This window comes from Littorina saxatilis, linkage group LG2, assembly GCF_037325665.1.
Source record: "Littorina saxatilis isolate snail1 linkage group LG2, US_GU_Lsax_2.0, whole genome shotgun sequence".
Taxonomy (NCBI): Eukaryota; Metazoa; Mollusca; class Gastropoda; order Littorinimorpha; family Littorinidae; genus Littorina; species Littorina saxatilis.
In genome coordinates, this window is record NC_090246.1 from 59,807,288 (window position 1) to 59,824,653 (window position 17,366).

Consider the following 17,366-nt stretch of genomic DNA (forward strand, 5'->3'; position numbering starts at 1 on the left):
ATACTGGGCTGGCTCAGGCAAAATTGTTGTTTACTTTTTGTTTTCAAGTTACCAATACAGTGGAACCCCCCTTTGAAGACCCCCCCCCCCCCTCCCCCAATTTAAGACCTCTTCCCTGTTTTAAGACCTTGCTTTTTGAGATTGTTGGTTTATCACCTCTGTAATTTGACCCCCATTTTAAGACCCGAATTTCTCAGATATTTTGAAGGTCTTAAAAGGGGGGTTCCACTGTTTGTGATCCTGGTCTGACAGTTCTTTGTCAAGCTGTTTTATTTCTAGAGCAAATATATTTTAGTTTCACATTTTTTTCCTTGCAATTTTGCGTGCTGCTATTCTTACAATTATAACACTTTTTATTTTGGTACAGGTTAACTTTGTAAGCAGAATCAATTAATGTATTATCAATGTCAAAGCCTCCATTTTTTCAAGTCATTGACGTGCCAAATGCTGCCAAACGTTAACTATCTGGAGGGTGCAAATAGTGGATATATTTTATGAAAATCTTTGAAAAGAAGGAGGTTAGTTAGCTCAGGAGGTAAAATCAAGGGAGAATCAAAATTCCTGCTTTATTAATACAAACTCAAACTCAAACTCAAACTCAAATTTTATTGGCTTCAATTTTCATAGAAGAATTTGTCTTGCGCTTGGGAGAAAGTAAGAGTATAACATATAAAAACAGCATTCATATCACATTTCATACAGTTTGCATTGCAGTGAAATAGAAGTTAATATTGTGACCTAGGAAGGTCAGTGAAATGTAATCATTATTAATAAATTGTATGCATTTTTTCTTTCAGTGCCTGATGAATTTTCCTTTGACCCGGTCACCAAAACGTATGGAGACCCACAGAGGCGGCCAGAGATCAAGTCCGCTACTATTGAGTTTATTGCTCCGTCAGAATACATGGTCAGTTTCAAGTGATTATTGCTGCATGCATTATTGATAGGGTAGTACATCATTTTCTGGAATGTTTCTCATCCTTGTGGGTGCGTGTGTGCATGCATGAGTGTAATTTGTGTTGAAGCACTGTCGGAAACACTCATGAGTCATAGAACAATAGAGGTTTATTAAATTTACTTCTGGTGTGATATTTGCACATGTTAAATATCCAGAACAGACATCGAACAATAGAGGGTTATTAAATACACTTCTGGCATGATATTTGCACATTTTTAACATCCTGGATTAGTTCCATGTTAAGAAACCTGAGAATGTCAAAATGTTGAGATGTGTTCTGTTGGATGTTTCAGTTGCGGCCACCACATTTTCACATGTTAAATATCCTGGATAAGCTCCATGTAAAGAAACCTTAAAATGTTGAGATGTGTTCTGTTGGATGTTTCAGTTGCGGCCACCACATTTTCACATGTTAAATATCCTGGATAAGCTCCATGTAAAGAAACCTTAAAATGTTGAGATGTGTTCTGTTGGATGTTTCAGTTGCGGCCACCACAGCCCGCAGTGTACCTCTTCGTGCTGGATGTGTCTTTCAACGCAATTGAGACAGGTAATCACTTTTCTTCTCACGTTTTATGTCTGTTGAACTGAATAAGATGTTAAATTTGCTAAAAAAAATTATAAAAGATAATATTTGGCGTTAATGTGTTTGGGTATGGTAGCATGATAGTTGAATTTGCTTATCAGAAATATTTTTGTGTGTGAATGTGTTAGGTTGATGTAGCAAGGTTCTGTGTGTTACATCTCAATAAACTATACATTGCATCTGCCTTTCTGGATGACTGTCTGGCTGGCTGTCTTACCTTTTACATTTGCAAATTGTTAACTGTCATTTTTTATATAAAGAAATTAATTTGAGAGACATTGGCCTTGCATTTGGATCTCAAGTATTTAGACAGTCTCCCTGTTTAACCCTGTGTGAGGTTTGTTGTCATATTGAATGAATCTCAAAATGTTCACTTTTCTTTCAGAGTGTGAGGTTACTTCCACAGTGCTAATTCTAGAGATACCTGCTTGTCTTATTTCAGGCTACCTACGCCTGTTCTCGCAGACCCTTCTGGAAGAACTGGAAAGATTGCCAGGTGACGCTCGCATGCAGATTGGCTTCCTGTGCTTTGACCGCTCGCTCTACTTCTTCAACTTGTCCGAGGGTCTGTCCCAGCCGCAGATGATGGTGGTGCCTGATCTAGAGGGTGAGTGATAATTTCTGTGTGTGAACATATGCAAATGTATTGTGCTTTGATCACTGTCTCTACTTCTTGAACCTGTCGAAGGGTCTGTCCCAGCCACACAAGATGGTGGTACCTGGTCTAGAGGGTGAGCCATGAACTCTGTGTGTGAATGAATGCAATGCTTAGCGTGTTGCTCTCCGTTGATATGATTATATGTGTGCAGCATTGTTCTCTGCAAAATATTTGCATGGTGGCTGATTTTGTGGTTTGGATGTGACAGTAATTCATTGTGATGATTTGTGGTTGGTGATATTATTGTTTACAATGTTGTTGAGTAACAACTCGCCAGGTAACACTGAGAAGCTTGTCTTGAAGCTAGACTGTGCCATTTTTAAGCTGGATAGTGTCTTAGTGTCATGTTTTTCAACCCAATCTCCCAAGAAGCTTTTTTTTCACACACTCAGTTGTTTATCATGAATCTTTTTCTTCGAGCACTGTTTCATCATTCTGGTTCTTCAAGAAAACAATAGATGCAGTTAATAAAGGTTGGTCGTTTTCACTCAAAATTGTGCATTTTTCTATTCTGAGAAATTAACCTAAGGCAATGTTCTCTTGACAGATGTGTTCTTGCCGACCCCGGACAGCCTGTTGGTGAACCTGCACGAGTGTCGCGAGATGGTGGTGGAGCTCCTCAACCAGTTGCCGGGGCTCTTTGAAGGCAACCATGAGACCGGCAACGCCCTCGGCTCGGCGCTACAGGCTGCCTACAAACTTATGGTGAGCTTTGCTTGGTGCTGTCACAATCTATCTTAAGCTTTGCCAGTAAATAAAGGTTTATCTGTAACTGTTAACATTATTTTCACCCTCAAAATGAATAAACCCTGGGTTAGGATTGGGGCCATTGCAGAAAAAAAAAGTAGTTTCAGTAAACCAAACAAAAACGGGTGTTGGCAGTCTAAGATAGCATAACGTCACGGTTGCTTTCTCTTTGTGACAAAGTATTTTTGGGGAAATGTACATGTATATATTGTGCACCATAGAAAATTCAGAACCTCTACTTATAGAGCAGATTTAGGATTTTTGACTAATTCCTACGAATGAATGCTCAAGGACAGAACACTTATAAAGTTATTTGACGTTTGTGCACATTGTGTGCTTTCACAGGTATCAGACAAATGTGTTTTGAAGGCACCTCAAGGATTTAAACAAATTTAATCCATAACTACCACCTGCAGTAAATGCTGTGGACATAGAGTTGGCAGTGGTCTGCCTACAAACAATTCCTTCCGGTGAAACACATGTGCAGTCCTGCTAATCGTAGGATTTGACTTGCTTTCAGCATTCAACGGGTGGGCGAATTACAGTAATGCAGACGATACTTCCCACTGTGGGACCCGGTGCCCTGGAGAACAGAGAGGCCAGCTCACAGGCTGCAAGTCTGGTAAGCTACTACTTATACTTTGAGTCTGGTAAGCTACTACTTATACTTTGAGCCTGGTAAGCTACTACTTATACTTTGAGTCTGGTAAGCTACTACTTATACTTTGAGTCTGGTAAGCTACTACTTATACTTTGAGTCTGGTAAGCTACTACTTATACTTTGAGCCTGGTAAGCTACTACTTATACTTTGAGTCTGGTAAGCTACTACTTATACTTTGAGTCTGGTAAGCTACTACTTATACTTTGAGTCTGGTAAGCTACTACTTATACATTGAGTCTGGTAAGCTACTACTTATACGTTGAGTCTGGTAAGCTACTACTTATACTTTGAGTCTGGTAAGCTACTACTTATACTTTGAGCCTGGTAAGCTACTACTTATACTTTGAGCCTGGCGTGTACTGTGGCAGGTGTCAAGAAAGCAGGTGGAAATAAAATGTCTTTTAAAATGTTTTTCGAACAGCTGACGATATTTTGACCTGCAGTCCTTGTTGATTTTCCATGTCAAAGTTGATGTCGAGTTTATTTGGTGTGTTTAAAGTTAAATTGTTTGTCACCTGTTTTGTGTGTGTGTGTGTGTGTGTGTGTGTGTGTGTTTGAGATATTTGCAGAAACAGTTGTCATTTGCTTGAAGTAACAAGCTAGTAATGAATTTATTTTGTTGTAAAATAGACATTATTTAGTTTTGTTGGATCATCGAGAATTGTTTTTTGTTCCCAAAGGTTTTTTGAAAAATCAAGCATGATATTTAGTGCCTATTTTTTATGCTATTTCATACACCAAATATTGCAAAGTTGTCTTTGTTGCAGAACTCCAGCAATCTGGGCCCAGCCTCTGACTTCTACAAGAAGCTGGCCCTGGACTGCTCGGCTCAGCAGGTGGCCGTTGACCTCTTCCTCCTCAACGGCCAGTACGCTGACATCGCCACTGTGGGTAAGTCTAACGTGGGTCTGACATTCAGTTTGCTGGCTACAGGGATGCCTCATGACTTATAATTAGTTCAGTATTCAGGTTCAGTTGGTTCAAACATATTATACAGTGGAACCCCCTTTTTAAGATCCCCCAATGTAAGACTGCCTCCCGTTAAAGACCCTGTTTTCTTTGACTTTCTGTTCATAACATCAGTAAATTAACCCCCATTTTACGACTCACTCCTTTTCAAAACCTGATTTTATCAGATTTTATTATGTCTTAAAAAGGGGGGGGGGGGGGGGGTCCAGTGTTATGTGCATGTGGTGATGACATTTGAACTGGTTATTCAAATGTGTACTTATATAAGTGGTTCCTTGATATTTTCTTCAAGCATTAGTAAAGACAATTGAGGGTTTACACAAGTTGAATTAGTTGGAAAAAGTGATAGAGGGATAAACTGTTTTTGCTGTGTGTTAGGTGTTTTGTCTGTTATTAACATATCGTTTGAGAGGAAAAAATATCTGCTAAAAATATATGCCTGTTTGTCCAAACGCAGTTGTTGTGCATTTGCAGGAGTGGTAAAAAGGTGAAAGAGATGGTGGTTGTTTGTTGACTGTGCTAAACATGGTATGTATTTGTTTTGCAGCCTGTATCTCCAAGTACTCAGCAGGCTCCGTGCAGTATTACCCATCCTTCCACACTGTTCGCAACCCCGCCATGTCAGACAAGTTTGAGTCAGACTTACGGCGATACCTGACACGGAAGGTTGGCTTTGAAGCTGTCATGAGGATACGATGCACCAGAGGTAATGTCTCCCCCAGTTGTAGCATTTAAAGAGAGAGAGAGAGAGATGTGTTTGAATAATTTTGTTATTCTTAAATTTGAAATAAATTTCTAATCTGTTTCTGTATTTATTCAGTTTTTGTTTAATAAAAATTAATTGTTCAGCATTTCTGTCCCAAACCTACCAGAAAGAGAATTGATCATAACTTCAATGTGAGGAGACTGAGCACTTTCTTGAGAACACAGTATGAAGGTTGATGTGTATGATGTGTCTTGGTACTGCACAGTATGGTACAGTTCAGATTCCTTGGAACTTTGTATGAATTTTGGCTAGGAAAAATACAAGAGCCCAAGGTAAACAGAAAAAAAGTAGTTAAAAGCAGATGCACATTCTTCAGTGTTCTAAAATTTTCTCATCATCCACTCTGCAGGCGTGAGCATTCACACTTTCCACGGCAACTTCTTCGTACGGTCAACGGACTTGCTGTCGCTGCCGAACGTGAACCCTGACGCTGGCTTTGGCATGCAGATGTCCATAGAAGAAAACCTGACCGAGTCCAGCAACGTGTGCTTCCAGGCTGCCCTGCTCTACACATCCAGCAAAGGTATTGTTTGCTTGTTTAATAATTGAACTTGTTTGTGTGTGGTCAGAGTGGCAGTTTCCCCTGAAATCGGCGTATACTGCCTGAATGCGGGGTAAAAACGGTCATACACGTAAAAACCCACTCAAGCAAAAACATGAGTGAACGTGGGAGTTTCAGCCCATGAACAAAGAAGAAGAAGAGAGTGGCAGTTACATATTTCTTTGGTGTTTCCTTTCTTTTGATTTGTTATTGGACAGAAAACCCCAATGCAGGAAAATGTCAGGTGTCCACGGTACATTCTGTTGAAGAGGGTACAGAAAGCCTCCAGTGTTGTGATGTTCATCTTCTTTGAACTTGAAGCGGAAGCAAGAAAGATGGAGAGTAATGGTCCTCTGAAGAGTTATAATACTCTCCTTCTTCTTCTTTCTTTCTGTGTGGGTGTATGTGCATTTTTATTGTGCATGCGCATGTTTTTGTGTACATGATTTGTCAGTCATGAACTCTGCTAGAAGAATGTTGAAATGTTGTTTCAGGAGAGCGTCGTATCCGAGTGCACAGTCTGGCCGTGCCTATCACCAACCAACTGAGTGACGTGTTTGCTGGGGCAGACCAACAGGCCATTGCCTCTTTACTGGCCAAAATGGGTAGGTAGCTTCTTCAGACTAATTCTGTAAAATCTTGGTTGTACACTCTCTCTCTCTCTCTCTCTCTCTCTCTCTCTCTCTCTCTCTCTCTCTCTCTCTGTCTCTGTCTCTCTCTCTCTCTCTCTCTCTCTCTCTCTCTCTCTCTCTCTCTCTCTCTCTCTCTCTCTCTCTCTCTCTCTCTCTCTCTCTGGTGCTGTAGGTGAGTCATGTGTATGCATATGTGTAGATCTGTATATGTATATATATGTATATATATATGTATATATATATATGACTTGTGTAGATGCCTACAGAACAAGCAAATGTGCCAAGAACTGTTGCAGAACAACAAATGACTTTCATTTGCAGTATGGCAGAGATGCTTGCTAATATTAGCTGCACAAAAAGAAACTAACAACTAAAGAGTGGTCTAAAACATTTTCACTTCATAACTACCTCTAAGACAGTGAGAGCCTCAGAAAACAGCAGCTTGAAGGCTGAACTGTAGGGTTAGCAGTGGGAAAAAAGCAAGGAATTACAAGCTGTTTCAGTGTGTGTTACTTGCATATAAGTATGTTTTTCACTGTATGTGTGAATGTTTTGTTCCACATTAAATCACTAGAATGACAATCTTCTCTCTCCTTTGTGTAGCTGTGTTTTTTCCACAGCAAACCACAAGAATGACAATCTTTTCTCTCCTTCGTGTAGCTGCGGACCGCACAGTGAGCTCTTCATTGGAGGATGCGCGCGACGCCATGATGAATGCGTGTCAGGACATGATGAATGCCTACGCCACACAGATCCCCGCCTCCCAGCGTGCAGGGGCCCTCATGGTGCCCTACACCCTGCGTCTCGTGCCTCTCTTCGTCCTCGCCATGCTCAAGAGCGTAAGACAACTTATTTTGAATAATTAGTTCAACTAAGACGAGTGGTTGATTGGCTTTTGGGCACTGCTTGCAGTAGTATCGTCTGTCAAGATACAAGACTAAATAAAACCTTTTATACCTGTTGATCTCTCGCCATGCTCAAGAGCGTAAGACAACTTATTTTGAATAATTAATTCAACTGCTTTTTGAGACTAGTGGCTGTTTGGCTTTTGGGCACTGCTTGCAGTGGTATCGTCAGTCAAAAGACAAGACTAAACAACACATTTTATTATCTGTTGGTCTGATAATTAAGCCATCTTTGTCATAAAAGTACACCTGTTATAAATTGATACTTCTGGCAAGTACCAGGGCTACTTTGAGTAAGAGCAGATACTATCATATCATATACATACATTTAGCTTTGAGGTATTCATGTGGTATTCATTAACTATTTCTTCATTTGTAAAATGAACAAAAAGGTGGTTTCTAGTCTTTTTAGTCTTTCTACCATGGGTTAAAAGAAATAGGGAAGCTGTATGAAGTTTTGGCAAGATATTAGGGGGTGACAGTAAGGGAGAATGCTGTCTCAGTTGTAATAAGGGTGACACTTAGTAAGGGAGAATGCTGTCTCAGTTGTAAGTGTTTTGTTGTTCGTGCAGACTGCGTTCAGGTTGTCGCCGAGCATCAAGGTGGACGAGAGAGTGTTTGCTCACCTGCTGGCCAAGACACTGCCCACCAGCTACCTGCTGCAGACCTACTACCCCCACCTCTACCCGGTCCACAACCTCAACGATGAGGTGAGTACAGAACATTGGATGAATAATAATAATAATAATAATAATGAGGATATTTTTATGGTGCAAATCCTAAAACAGTTCTAAGCGCTTCACAAAACATACATAAATAAAATATTCTGTGCACAATTCCAAATCAAATAGGAAGAAGTTGCCGTCAGAGTGGAAGCTAGAATGTGTGAATGGATTCATTGGCAACTGTTGATTGCTTGTGAAGTGAAGAGATGAGGTAGTATCTTCTGTTTGAGGAGACAAAAAAGCATGCAGTCTGTTTTTTTGGATCAGATATTTCTTATTTTGCTCGTATTGTGAGATAAGAGCAATTAAATCAGACTGTAAGATAGGACCTGTCAGGGGTTAAAAGTATGTGTGTGTGTGTGTGTGTGTGTGTGTGTGTGTGTGTGTGTGTGTGTGTGTGTGTGTGTGTGTGCGTGTGCGTGTTCTATTGAGTGAGAATTGAAGAAGTGCTGTAAATGCTTGAGACTGAATTTTACTGAGCTCTGGTTACTGTTCCATTTCAGCTGAAGAAAGGGCAGTAACTTTGGCATACCCTGAGATAATAAATTCAAGATGAAACCATCACAGGTACATAAATAAAAGCATGTGCTTTTGGGAGACATGATTGAACACAATAGTGAGCCGAAACCAAAGAAAGAGCCCACCGAATTCCATATTCTGACATTTAAAATGTTTGCACTTGCAGAATGTGATTGAACGCAACAATGAGAAGGTACCAAAGGCTCCGCGCTTGCAGCTGTCTTCAGCGAACATCGACCGTCACGGTGTGTACGTGATGGACCAGGGAGAGAACATGTTCCTGATGGTGGGAGGGGCCGTTTCTGACGTCTTCTGTCAGGAGGTGTTTGACATGCCCAACTTCATGTCCATACCTGAAGGAATGGTCAGTCTCTTTTGCAGCTTGTTTAGTCCATATTGGGTTTGTTTGAAATAGGTTTCAGAACAGAAGTTTGCGTGGCAAGGCAGAAATGATTTTGGTTGACAAGGCACCTCTTTGCAAAATTGATCTAATCGGTGATGATAATTACCTTTCCCACAGAAGTGCTTCAAGGACATAGATTTGTGGAAAAGCGGAAGAGTCAGGCCTAGCATATTTTCTGTAGAAACCCCCATGTGTTCAGTGTTGTACCTATCCGTGATAGACTCGTCTGGGAGTATGTTGTGGACAGTGTTATCATTGGGGGGTGCGTAATACAGGATTAAGGCAAAGCGTAGTGATCTTTATGAACTGAAGCTAAAGACAAAGAAGGAGTTTGATTGGGGTATGATGGTACAGAGTCTTCAATATTTTACCAGCATATGACATGGTACTAAAGTTCCTTCAGGAGTATAATTTCATTTGATATATTTTATGTCAATATAACACTTACCTCGACAGTACTATTCTTGCACATTATCTATTATAGGCCGAAAAAATTGGACAAAACGCTGCGTGGGTACAATTATCTCCCATAACCATGCGCCACCGTGGATCCCAAGCACTGTCTGAGTGCTTCCCCCTTACAGGATGTAGGTGGCGCGTCCTCTTTCTTTTTTCGCGCGTGACAGTAGGCTGTGTTTCTGCTGCGCTCCCGGATTATTTTGGATTCTAGAGTCTTCTTTTCTGTGTGGATTACCACCTGTTGGATTTTTGTGTGTTATTCCACTTCTGGCTTGAGGCTACGTTGTTTTTCTTCCAACTTGTGCCTCCGTTGTTGTGTGGCGGACTCGGCGTGCCTACCGTCCTACTTCGTGGTGACCGGTCGTCTGCTTCTCGTTTCGCCTCATTCACTTGAGTATTGACCTAATTTTCTTTGAATTTTGTTAATTCTCGATTTTTTAAGGGTACGTACAGGGCGAGGTAGGATGTCTCGTCTTGTTTTGGGCTCTGGTTCTACGGAACCAGAGTCTGCCGGGGGCAACCCTTCTCCGGGCGCACAGCGTCATGTTTTGCGCACGGACAGGGGGACCTTTCGGCGCTCCGACTCTCCCTCCCCAAACGCTTTGCGTTTGCGGCGAGGGAGGGCGGAGAAAGCCTGTTTGAGCAAGCTCAATGCGAGCTTGCTCAAACAGGCTGGGCTTGAACCTGGGACTTCGGGCGGGGCTGCGCCGTCGAAGGTTCGGGGAAGGTCGAGGGGAAAGAAAAAGCTTCTTTCTCCTTCTCCTTCCGTGGAACACGCTTCCCCCCCTTCGACGCCGTTGTCCGGCCCTCAGTCTCAGGCTTCAGCTCCTCCCGGTTTCAAGCCTGGGGGGAAGGTTTCCTTCTCCTCCCTGGCTCGAATCCGGGGGCGGGTCGATTCCCAACCCTCTTTGGGGGTTGGTGAATCTGATCTAGGGGCTACGGGAGAGACTCAGGTTTCGACTTCTTTCTTTTCCGGTGCCTCTCCTGTGCCCTCCTCGGTTTCCACCGCTGTGGAAGCCAGGAGGGACACGGGTCCTCCTCTGAACTCCCTCGCTGGGTCGTCTACTGCTGTTTCGACAGTAGTCTCGGACTCATGGGGGGGGGGAGATCGGAGGAGATGACGGGGTCTATGAATTCCCTCCCCGCTGGGGTTGGGATGCGAATTGACCCCGTTCAGGGCGGTCCTGTGGGGGCAGGGGTTTCAGGCTTCGTGCCTACGACCACTGCTACTACGGTTCCCTCTGACGTCCGTGTGACTGGTGGCTGTCCCTCTATGAAACGCTCCGGCCGACTAGTTACTGGACGTGGAGGTGTTCGACAGAACGTGGTACTTCTGTCGAATGGTCAGGGCGACGGGAACATTGTTTCTGTTGCTCAGACCGACACCTCCGACCGGACCGTCTTGACCCCACGCCATTCCTTAGCGTCTGGTGTTCGGGTGACGGATGGTCCGGACCAAGGGTCCGGAACGGTCCAGGCTTACGGGTCGGGATCGAACCGGACCCACGGGTCCCGACTGGACTTGACCTCCGGGTTTGGTCCGGACGGGACCCATGGTACGGGACCGTACCGGACCTTAGGGTCCGGTGCGGGACAGTACCTCTGGCCCTTGCCGGACCCCCGGACCTACGGGTCCGGATGGTACGGTACGGGACCAGTGGTCCGGTCGGGACCGGACCACCCGACCACCTCTGTTGGTCCGGGTGGTCTGGCACCGAACCGGAACACACCGGACCACCGGACCTACGGGTCCGGATGGTACGGTACGGGACCAGTGGTCCGGTCGGGACCGGACCACCCGACCACCTCTGTTGGTCCGGGTGGTCTGGCACCGAACCGGAACACACCGGACCACCGGACTTACGGGTCCGGATGGTACGGTGTTTCCACGTCCGGACCGAACCACCCGAACACTTTTGTGGGTACGGATGGTTCTGTGCCGAACGGGACCTCCGGATGGTACGGGACCGGACCGGACCACCGGACCGGACCGGACCACCGGAACACCGGACCACCCGACCGGACCGGATCGGCACCCCCGACCGGACCGGACCATTTCTTTTCTGATCAGACCCGATGGGTCCCTGTTCAGTCTATAAATGGCGGGGGTTCGTTGGCTGGACTGACCCAACAGTCGCAGGGTTTTTGTTGTTCTCTCCCTTCGGCTGCTGGAGACGTTTCGTCTTTGGGGCAGGGGTCTTCGCGGCCTCTTGCTTCAGTGGGCGTTTCGTCACAGCCTACTTCATCACTTTCGGCTCCTCCCCCTCAAGCTTCCTACACTCCTGCTGTTGAGGAGTTGTCGGGAAGTGAAGAGGAGAGTGAGTCAGAGGACGATGGGGAGGAGGATCAGGGTCGCCCTGAGGTTAACACTGATCCTCTACCCTTGCCGGTTTCTGATGGAACTTCCGAAGCTATGCTTCGTACTTTCCAACAGTACATGACAGACATCACGCGGCGTCTTGACGCCACGGATGCCTCTCTTAAGCGTCTGTCGTCTAGTGTTCCCAACCCTTCGGTTGACACACAGGACGTGGAGTCTGAGGACGAGAGGCAGGAGGCTCTCCCTCGCACAGCTAGAAGGACGTTTGAACAGTTTCAGGACGTCCTTCCCTCCGACGCCCTCTCGTCCTTGGAGTCCGCTTCGGCCCGGGCGCGGGAGGCACACGCCGCGTCTGCCGGCGGCTCGTTTTATGAACGATCCGGCCGCCAGCAATTCGCGTTCCACCCTAGTCTTAGTGCCACGGTGGAAGCGGCAGCACATCGCCTGAGGAGTACAGATTCACGTGCGAACGCGACCTATGTTCCTCGGGAGGACGCGGATTCAGTGCCGTGCTTTCCTTCGGGAGGCGCACCTTCACTGTTTCCTCGTGTCCAATCTGTTTCGTCCCTCCCTTTTCCCTTTGACTCTCGAACTCTCCCTTTCCAGACTTCGAGTGTTCAGGGTGGGGCTGACGGTGATGTGTTCGTTGGGGAGGTGCCTTCGGTCAAGAAGGTGGAACTGAGCTCTGCTTCGTTCCACAATCTTGAGGCCACCGTTTCTTCCATTGTCGAGGCCCAATCACAGGCCTTGACATGGATGAGCACGCTGTCCACACTGTTGGACCCTCCCGATCGGGCAGAGTCCGATTCCACTCGGGTCCTTGACATGGTTCGAGTGGATCGGGCTTTGCATGCCGTGCGATCGTGCGTGACGACTGCGGCAGAATTGGCCATTGGAACACGGGTCCACTTGTTGGCCCTGTTCCGTGATCATTTTCTGGCTACTTCTTTAGTGCCTCCGGATATGAGGAAAAGTCTGAGGAACACGTTTCCTCAGCCTTCTTCCCTCTTTCATCCGGGCACTGTCCGTTCTGTGGTGGAGTCCACACGCCAGAGGAACACTGATTCTCTGATGGTTGGCCTCGCTGCTTCGGCGACGTCGGCGGGGAGTAAGAGAAGTGCTACAGTCACCTCCAGCTCCCAGCCTCAGAAGAAGAAGAAGAAGAAGCCAGTTTCACTGCCTCCTTCTTCCTCCTCTCAGGCGCCTGTCGCGTTCCCCCCTGCGGCCCCGGCTTCTCGTGCTCCCAAGCGCAAGAAGAAGGGTGCTCAGACAGGTAAGGGTAAGCAGCACCACCAGGGGGGTGGTCGCAAGCCTGCGCCTGCCCGCCAGCAGAATTTTCAGTGAGTCCCGGCCCTACGTTGACGCCCCCTCAAGTTGCCCCTCTTTCGTCCGTCGGTTCCCTTTTTCGGGCCCGCGACATGTGGGGCAGACTGGTCTCCAACCAGTTTATCTTGAGGGTGGTGGGGTCGGGGTTTTCTCTACCGCTGTCGTCACAACCTCCATTGTCCGCTCTACCTTTGACGTTCCCCCCTCCTCGAGACCCTGCCAGATGGCAGGCTCTTCAAGACGAGGTGAACTCGTTGGTCGAGAAGAAGGCTGTCTACCCCCTTTCTCAGCCTTCTCCGGGGTTCTACTCCCGCCTGTTCACCGTCCCCAAAAAGGACGGCAGGTTCAGGCCGGTGTTGGACCTCTCCACCTTGAACTTGTACCTTCGCAGGTGCAAGTTCAAGATGGAAACCCCTTCGTCGGTCCGGTTGGCCATCCGGCCAAACGATTGGGCCACGTCTGTGGACCTCCAGGATGCTTACTTCCACATCCTGGTGGCCCCGGGGTACCGACATCTGCTCCGGTTTGTTTGGGAGGGCACAGTGTTCGAGTTTCGGGCCCTCCCATTCGGCCTGTCCTTGGCCCCGCTGATTTTTACAAAGGTGGTCAAGGAGCTGGCGGCGTTGGTCAGAGCTCAGGGTGTGCGTCTGCGTCAATATTTGGACGATTGGCTCACCCTGGCCCAGTCTCGCGATCAATGCCTCCAACACACCCGGCAGGTCCTGGACCGGACCCATGCCTTGGGGTTCCAGATACAGTGGCACAAGTCGGACCTCGTGCCAGCCCAGCAGTTTTGCTACTTGGGGATGGCGTTCGACACAGTGCTTTACACTGTGTCTCCCTCCCCGGACAGAATCCTCTCCCTGAGGCGAAAGATCCTCTCCATTCAGGCTTGCCGCGCTGTTCCTCACAGACGGCTGGCGGAACTGTTGGGTTCCATGGAGTCTGTCGCTCTGCTGCTGCCCCTTGCAAGGCTACACAAACGTCCCCTGCAACGGGCAGTAGCAGATCGGACTTCCAGGCCTCTCGATTACACCGAGTTGGTCCAGATCGGGCCTTGGTTTCACGAGGCTGTAGTCCAATGGCTGGACCCGATCTGGCTCAACTCTGCGGTGCCTATCCAACCGAGACGGCCGTCTCTCTTCCTGTACACCGACGCTTCTACGCGGGGTTGGGGGGCCCACCTGGACCTGCACGAGGCCCAGGGGGTCTGGACCCAAGAGGAGTCCCTCCTACACATCAACTTTCTAGAGTTGGAGGCGGTTCGTCGGGCTCTGCTGGAGTTTCGCCTCCTGATTCGGGATCAGGATGTGTTGGTCCACGGGGACAACACCACATGCCTAGCTTACCTTCGCCACCAGGGGGGCACCAATTCTCGGTCCCTCTCCCTGTTAGCGGAGGAGATTCTGCTCTGGTGCCAGACCAATCAGGTCCGGATGTCAGTCCAATTTGTTCTGGGGAAACTGAACGCCCTGGCCGACATTCTCAGTCGGGGCGATCAGGTTCTCCCCACAGAATGGACCATCGCTCACAACGTTCTACGGCGTCTGTGGGCAAGGTGGGACCGTCCTCTGATCGATCTGTTCGCAACTCGATTCAGCGCTCGGCTTCCCAGGTACGTCAGCCCCTTTCGAGACACGAATGCGTTCCACGTGGACGCATTCACTCTCTCGTGGAGGCTCCTCGATGCTTACGCCTATCCCCCGACATCTCTGATTCCGAGGGTACTGGCAAAGTATCTGCAGGAACGGCCAAGACTGATTTTGGTCGCGCCTTACTGGCCAACAGCTCCGTGGTTTCCAGATCTTCGCGGTCTCACCCACGTAGACCCTCTACCTCTGAATCTGGACGGGGGAAGTCTGCTCCAGCCTCGATCAGGCCTCCCTCATCCACGTCCAGAGAGTCTGTGCTTGACCGCATGGCTCTTGTGCGCTCCAAACTGCTTGCACTAGGATTGCACAAGAGTTCAGTAGAGTTTTCCTTGAACGCTAAGAGGCGATCAACTAATCAGCTCTACGACTTACGCTGGAGAGCTTGGGCCTCCTTCGCCTTGTCCAAGGGGATAAAGCCGCTTTATCCCTCAACACAGGACTTGGCCAACTTCCTGGTGGAAGTGTATCAAAAGAAGAGTCTTTCTTCTAAGACTCTTCTTGGATACAAATCTGCCATCACTTCCACGATTGCGGCTGCTGCTGGTCGCAGACCTGAACACTTGATCAGTTCCTCCCTCATCGCTAATGTCCTTTCGGGTATTAGCAATGCAGCGGTGTCTAAACCTCGGGTTTCATTTCCCAAGTGGGATGTCTTCCTGGTTCTCAAACTCCTGCGTAGCAAGGAGTTTGAACCCCTGGCAGGCATTAGTATCAAGTTCCTGACTTTTAAGACTGTGTTCCTCATCGCTTTAGCCACTTGCCGTAGACTCAGTGGTATTCAAGCTTTGAGTGGCCTGGAATTTGACATTGAGTTCACCACACATCAGGTGACGTTGGCTTTCCTACCAGACTTTCGAGCCAAGAATCAGAATGCCTCGGAGTTGTCCAAACCAGTAGTCATTCAAGCCTTGGCTCCCACTCTTGAACATGATGACCCTGATCGCTTCCTCTGCCCAGTACGTGCCCTTAGAGTGTACCTGGATAGAACACGTAGCTTTCGGTCTTCTAAGCGGTCACTGTTTGTCTCGCTTAATCCGAAGTACCAATCGGATATTTCTAGACAAACTTTAGCTCGTTGGCTGACCTTGCTTATCAAACAGGCTTATGTTCATGCTCAAGTGGATGTGGTCCCTGACATCAGGGCACACGAGATTCGGGCTATCGGCTCCTCGTTGGCGCACGTGCGGGGTGCCTCGCTCCAAAGCATAATGGCGGTCGCGTTCTGGAAGACTCCAGCCACGTTTATTAACCACTATATGCGAGACTTTTCCAGTCTCAGGCTTGACCAGTCGTATGGCATTGCCAAAGCAGTGGTTGCCAGCATGGTCACGTCAGTCTAAGGTATTTTTCTTGGGTATATTTTCTTTTACGGTAGTACTGTTCGAAAATTGCCTGGGTATCTTAATCCTTGGATTTAAGTGATTTTGATTAAGGAGTTTAATACTCTACATATCACCCTCACACCACTCTGGTATTCTGTGCAAGAATAGTACTGTCGAGGTAAGTGTTATATTGACTGTAAGGCTTCTTTTTAAGCCTACTGTCTATATGATACTTACCGAGACAGTACTATTAGAGTTTCCCTCCCGCCTCCCCTCTTGATATGTTATGGGCTTTTTGAGGGTCTGCAGCTCATAAAGAAAGAGGACGCGCCACCTACATCCTGTAAGGGGGAAGCACTCAGACAGTGCTTGGGATCCACGGTGGCGCATGGTTATGGGAGATAATTGTACCCACGCAGCGTTTTGTCCAATTTTTTCGGCCTATAATAGATAATGTGCAAGAATAGTACTGTCTCGGTAAGTATCATATAGACAGTAGGCTTAAAAAGAAGCCTTACATTCTGCTATAAAGGCTACAATATTAACAGCTATTGTGTTTTCAGCGTAGCAATAGGGTCCGATATTTAGACGAGACAAGTATAATGCCGACGAGTCGAAGACGAGTCGCATTATACTTGTTCGAGTCTAAATATCGGACCCTATTGCTACGCTGAAAACACAATAGCGATTATATAGCTGTTATGACCTTGATTTGTTGTTCCAAACTTACAAAATGACAGTTTTTGCGTCGATGCGTTGATCTCAGGTTTTGATAGCAGACAAACTTCTTACGCGCATCATGTTCACGCAGACATGCACACCGCTACACGCTTTCTGACTTTGGAAGAAAAACTGACTCCAAGTGCATTCGACTTCATAACACAGTTGTTGAAACAGCTTTTTAAGTTGTCAGTGTATGCTGTTGTCGATAGAAACATCGCCGTGGTACAGATGGGTAAAGCGGAATCATGCGTCGGCCATTTTTCTCAATATGCTTTTGGATATTGAGTAAAATGGCCGACTTCTGCCGCATTATGCTTTGATGATCGGAAGAGACCATCCAATCACAGCCCCCGAATTCCCCCACGTGTTCATCAGAATAGCTATATAGAAATCTTAGCATCGCATCTCTGAAAGTAAGAGAGGGAAAACTCGTGTCAAGTTTGACAGAATCATAAATCAGTTTGATTCATTTCAAAAAGACAGGGTGCAGGTG

The 17,366-nt window shown here is 46.9% G+C and overlaps 1 protein-coding gene across 2 annotated transcripts in view; it reads left to right on the forward strand.

Moving 5' to 3' along the window:
* Positions 1 to 17,366, forward strand: part of LOC138959402 (protein transport protein Sec24A-like) — a 38,299-nt gene that overhangs the window by 14,689 nt on the left and 6,244 nt on the right. For both annotated transcript variants that reach the window (XM_070330867.1, XM_070330868.1), the window contains 12 exons: positions 798 to 907; positions 1,442 to 1,508; positions 1,987 to 2,151; positions 2,750 to 2,907; positions 3,470 to 3,571; positions 4,379 to 4,502; positions 5,128 to 5,286; positions 5,696 to 5,869; positions 6,382 to 6,492; positions 7,180 to 7,358; positions 7,997 to 8,134; positions 8,835 to 9,032. In XM_070330867.1, coding sequence (XP_070186968.1) covers positions 798 to 907; positions 1,442 to 1,508; positions 1,987 to 2,151; positions 2,750 to 2,907; positions 3,470 to 3,571; positions 4,379 to 4,502; positions 5,128 to 5,286; positions 5,696 to 5,869; positions 6,382 to 6,492; positions 7,180 to 7,358; positions 7,997 to 8,134; positions 8,835 to 9,032 — 1,685 coding nt within the window. The remainder of the gene's footprint in view (positions 1 to 797; positions 908 to 1,441; positions 1,509 to 1,986; positions 2,152 to 2,749; positions 2,908 to 3,469; positions 3,572 to 4,378; positions 4,503 to 5,127; positions 5,287 to 5,695; positions 5,870 to 6,381; positions 6,493 to 7,179; positions 7,359 to 7,996; positions 8,135 to 8,834; positions 9,033 to 17,366) is intronic.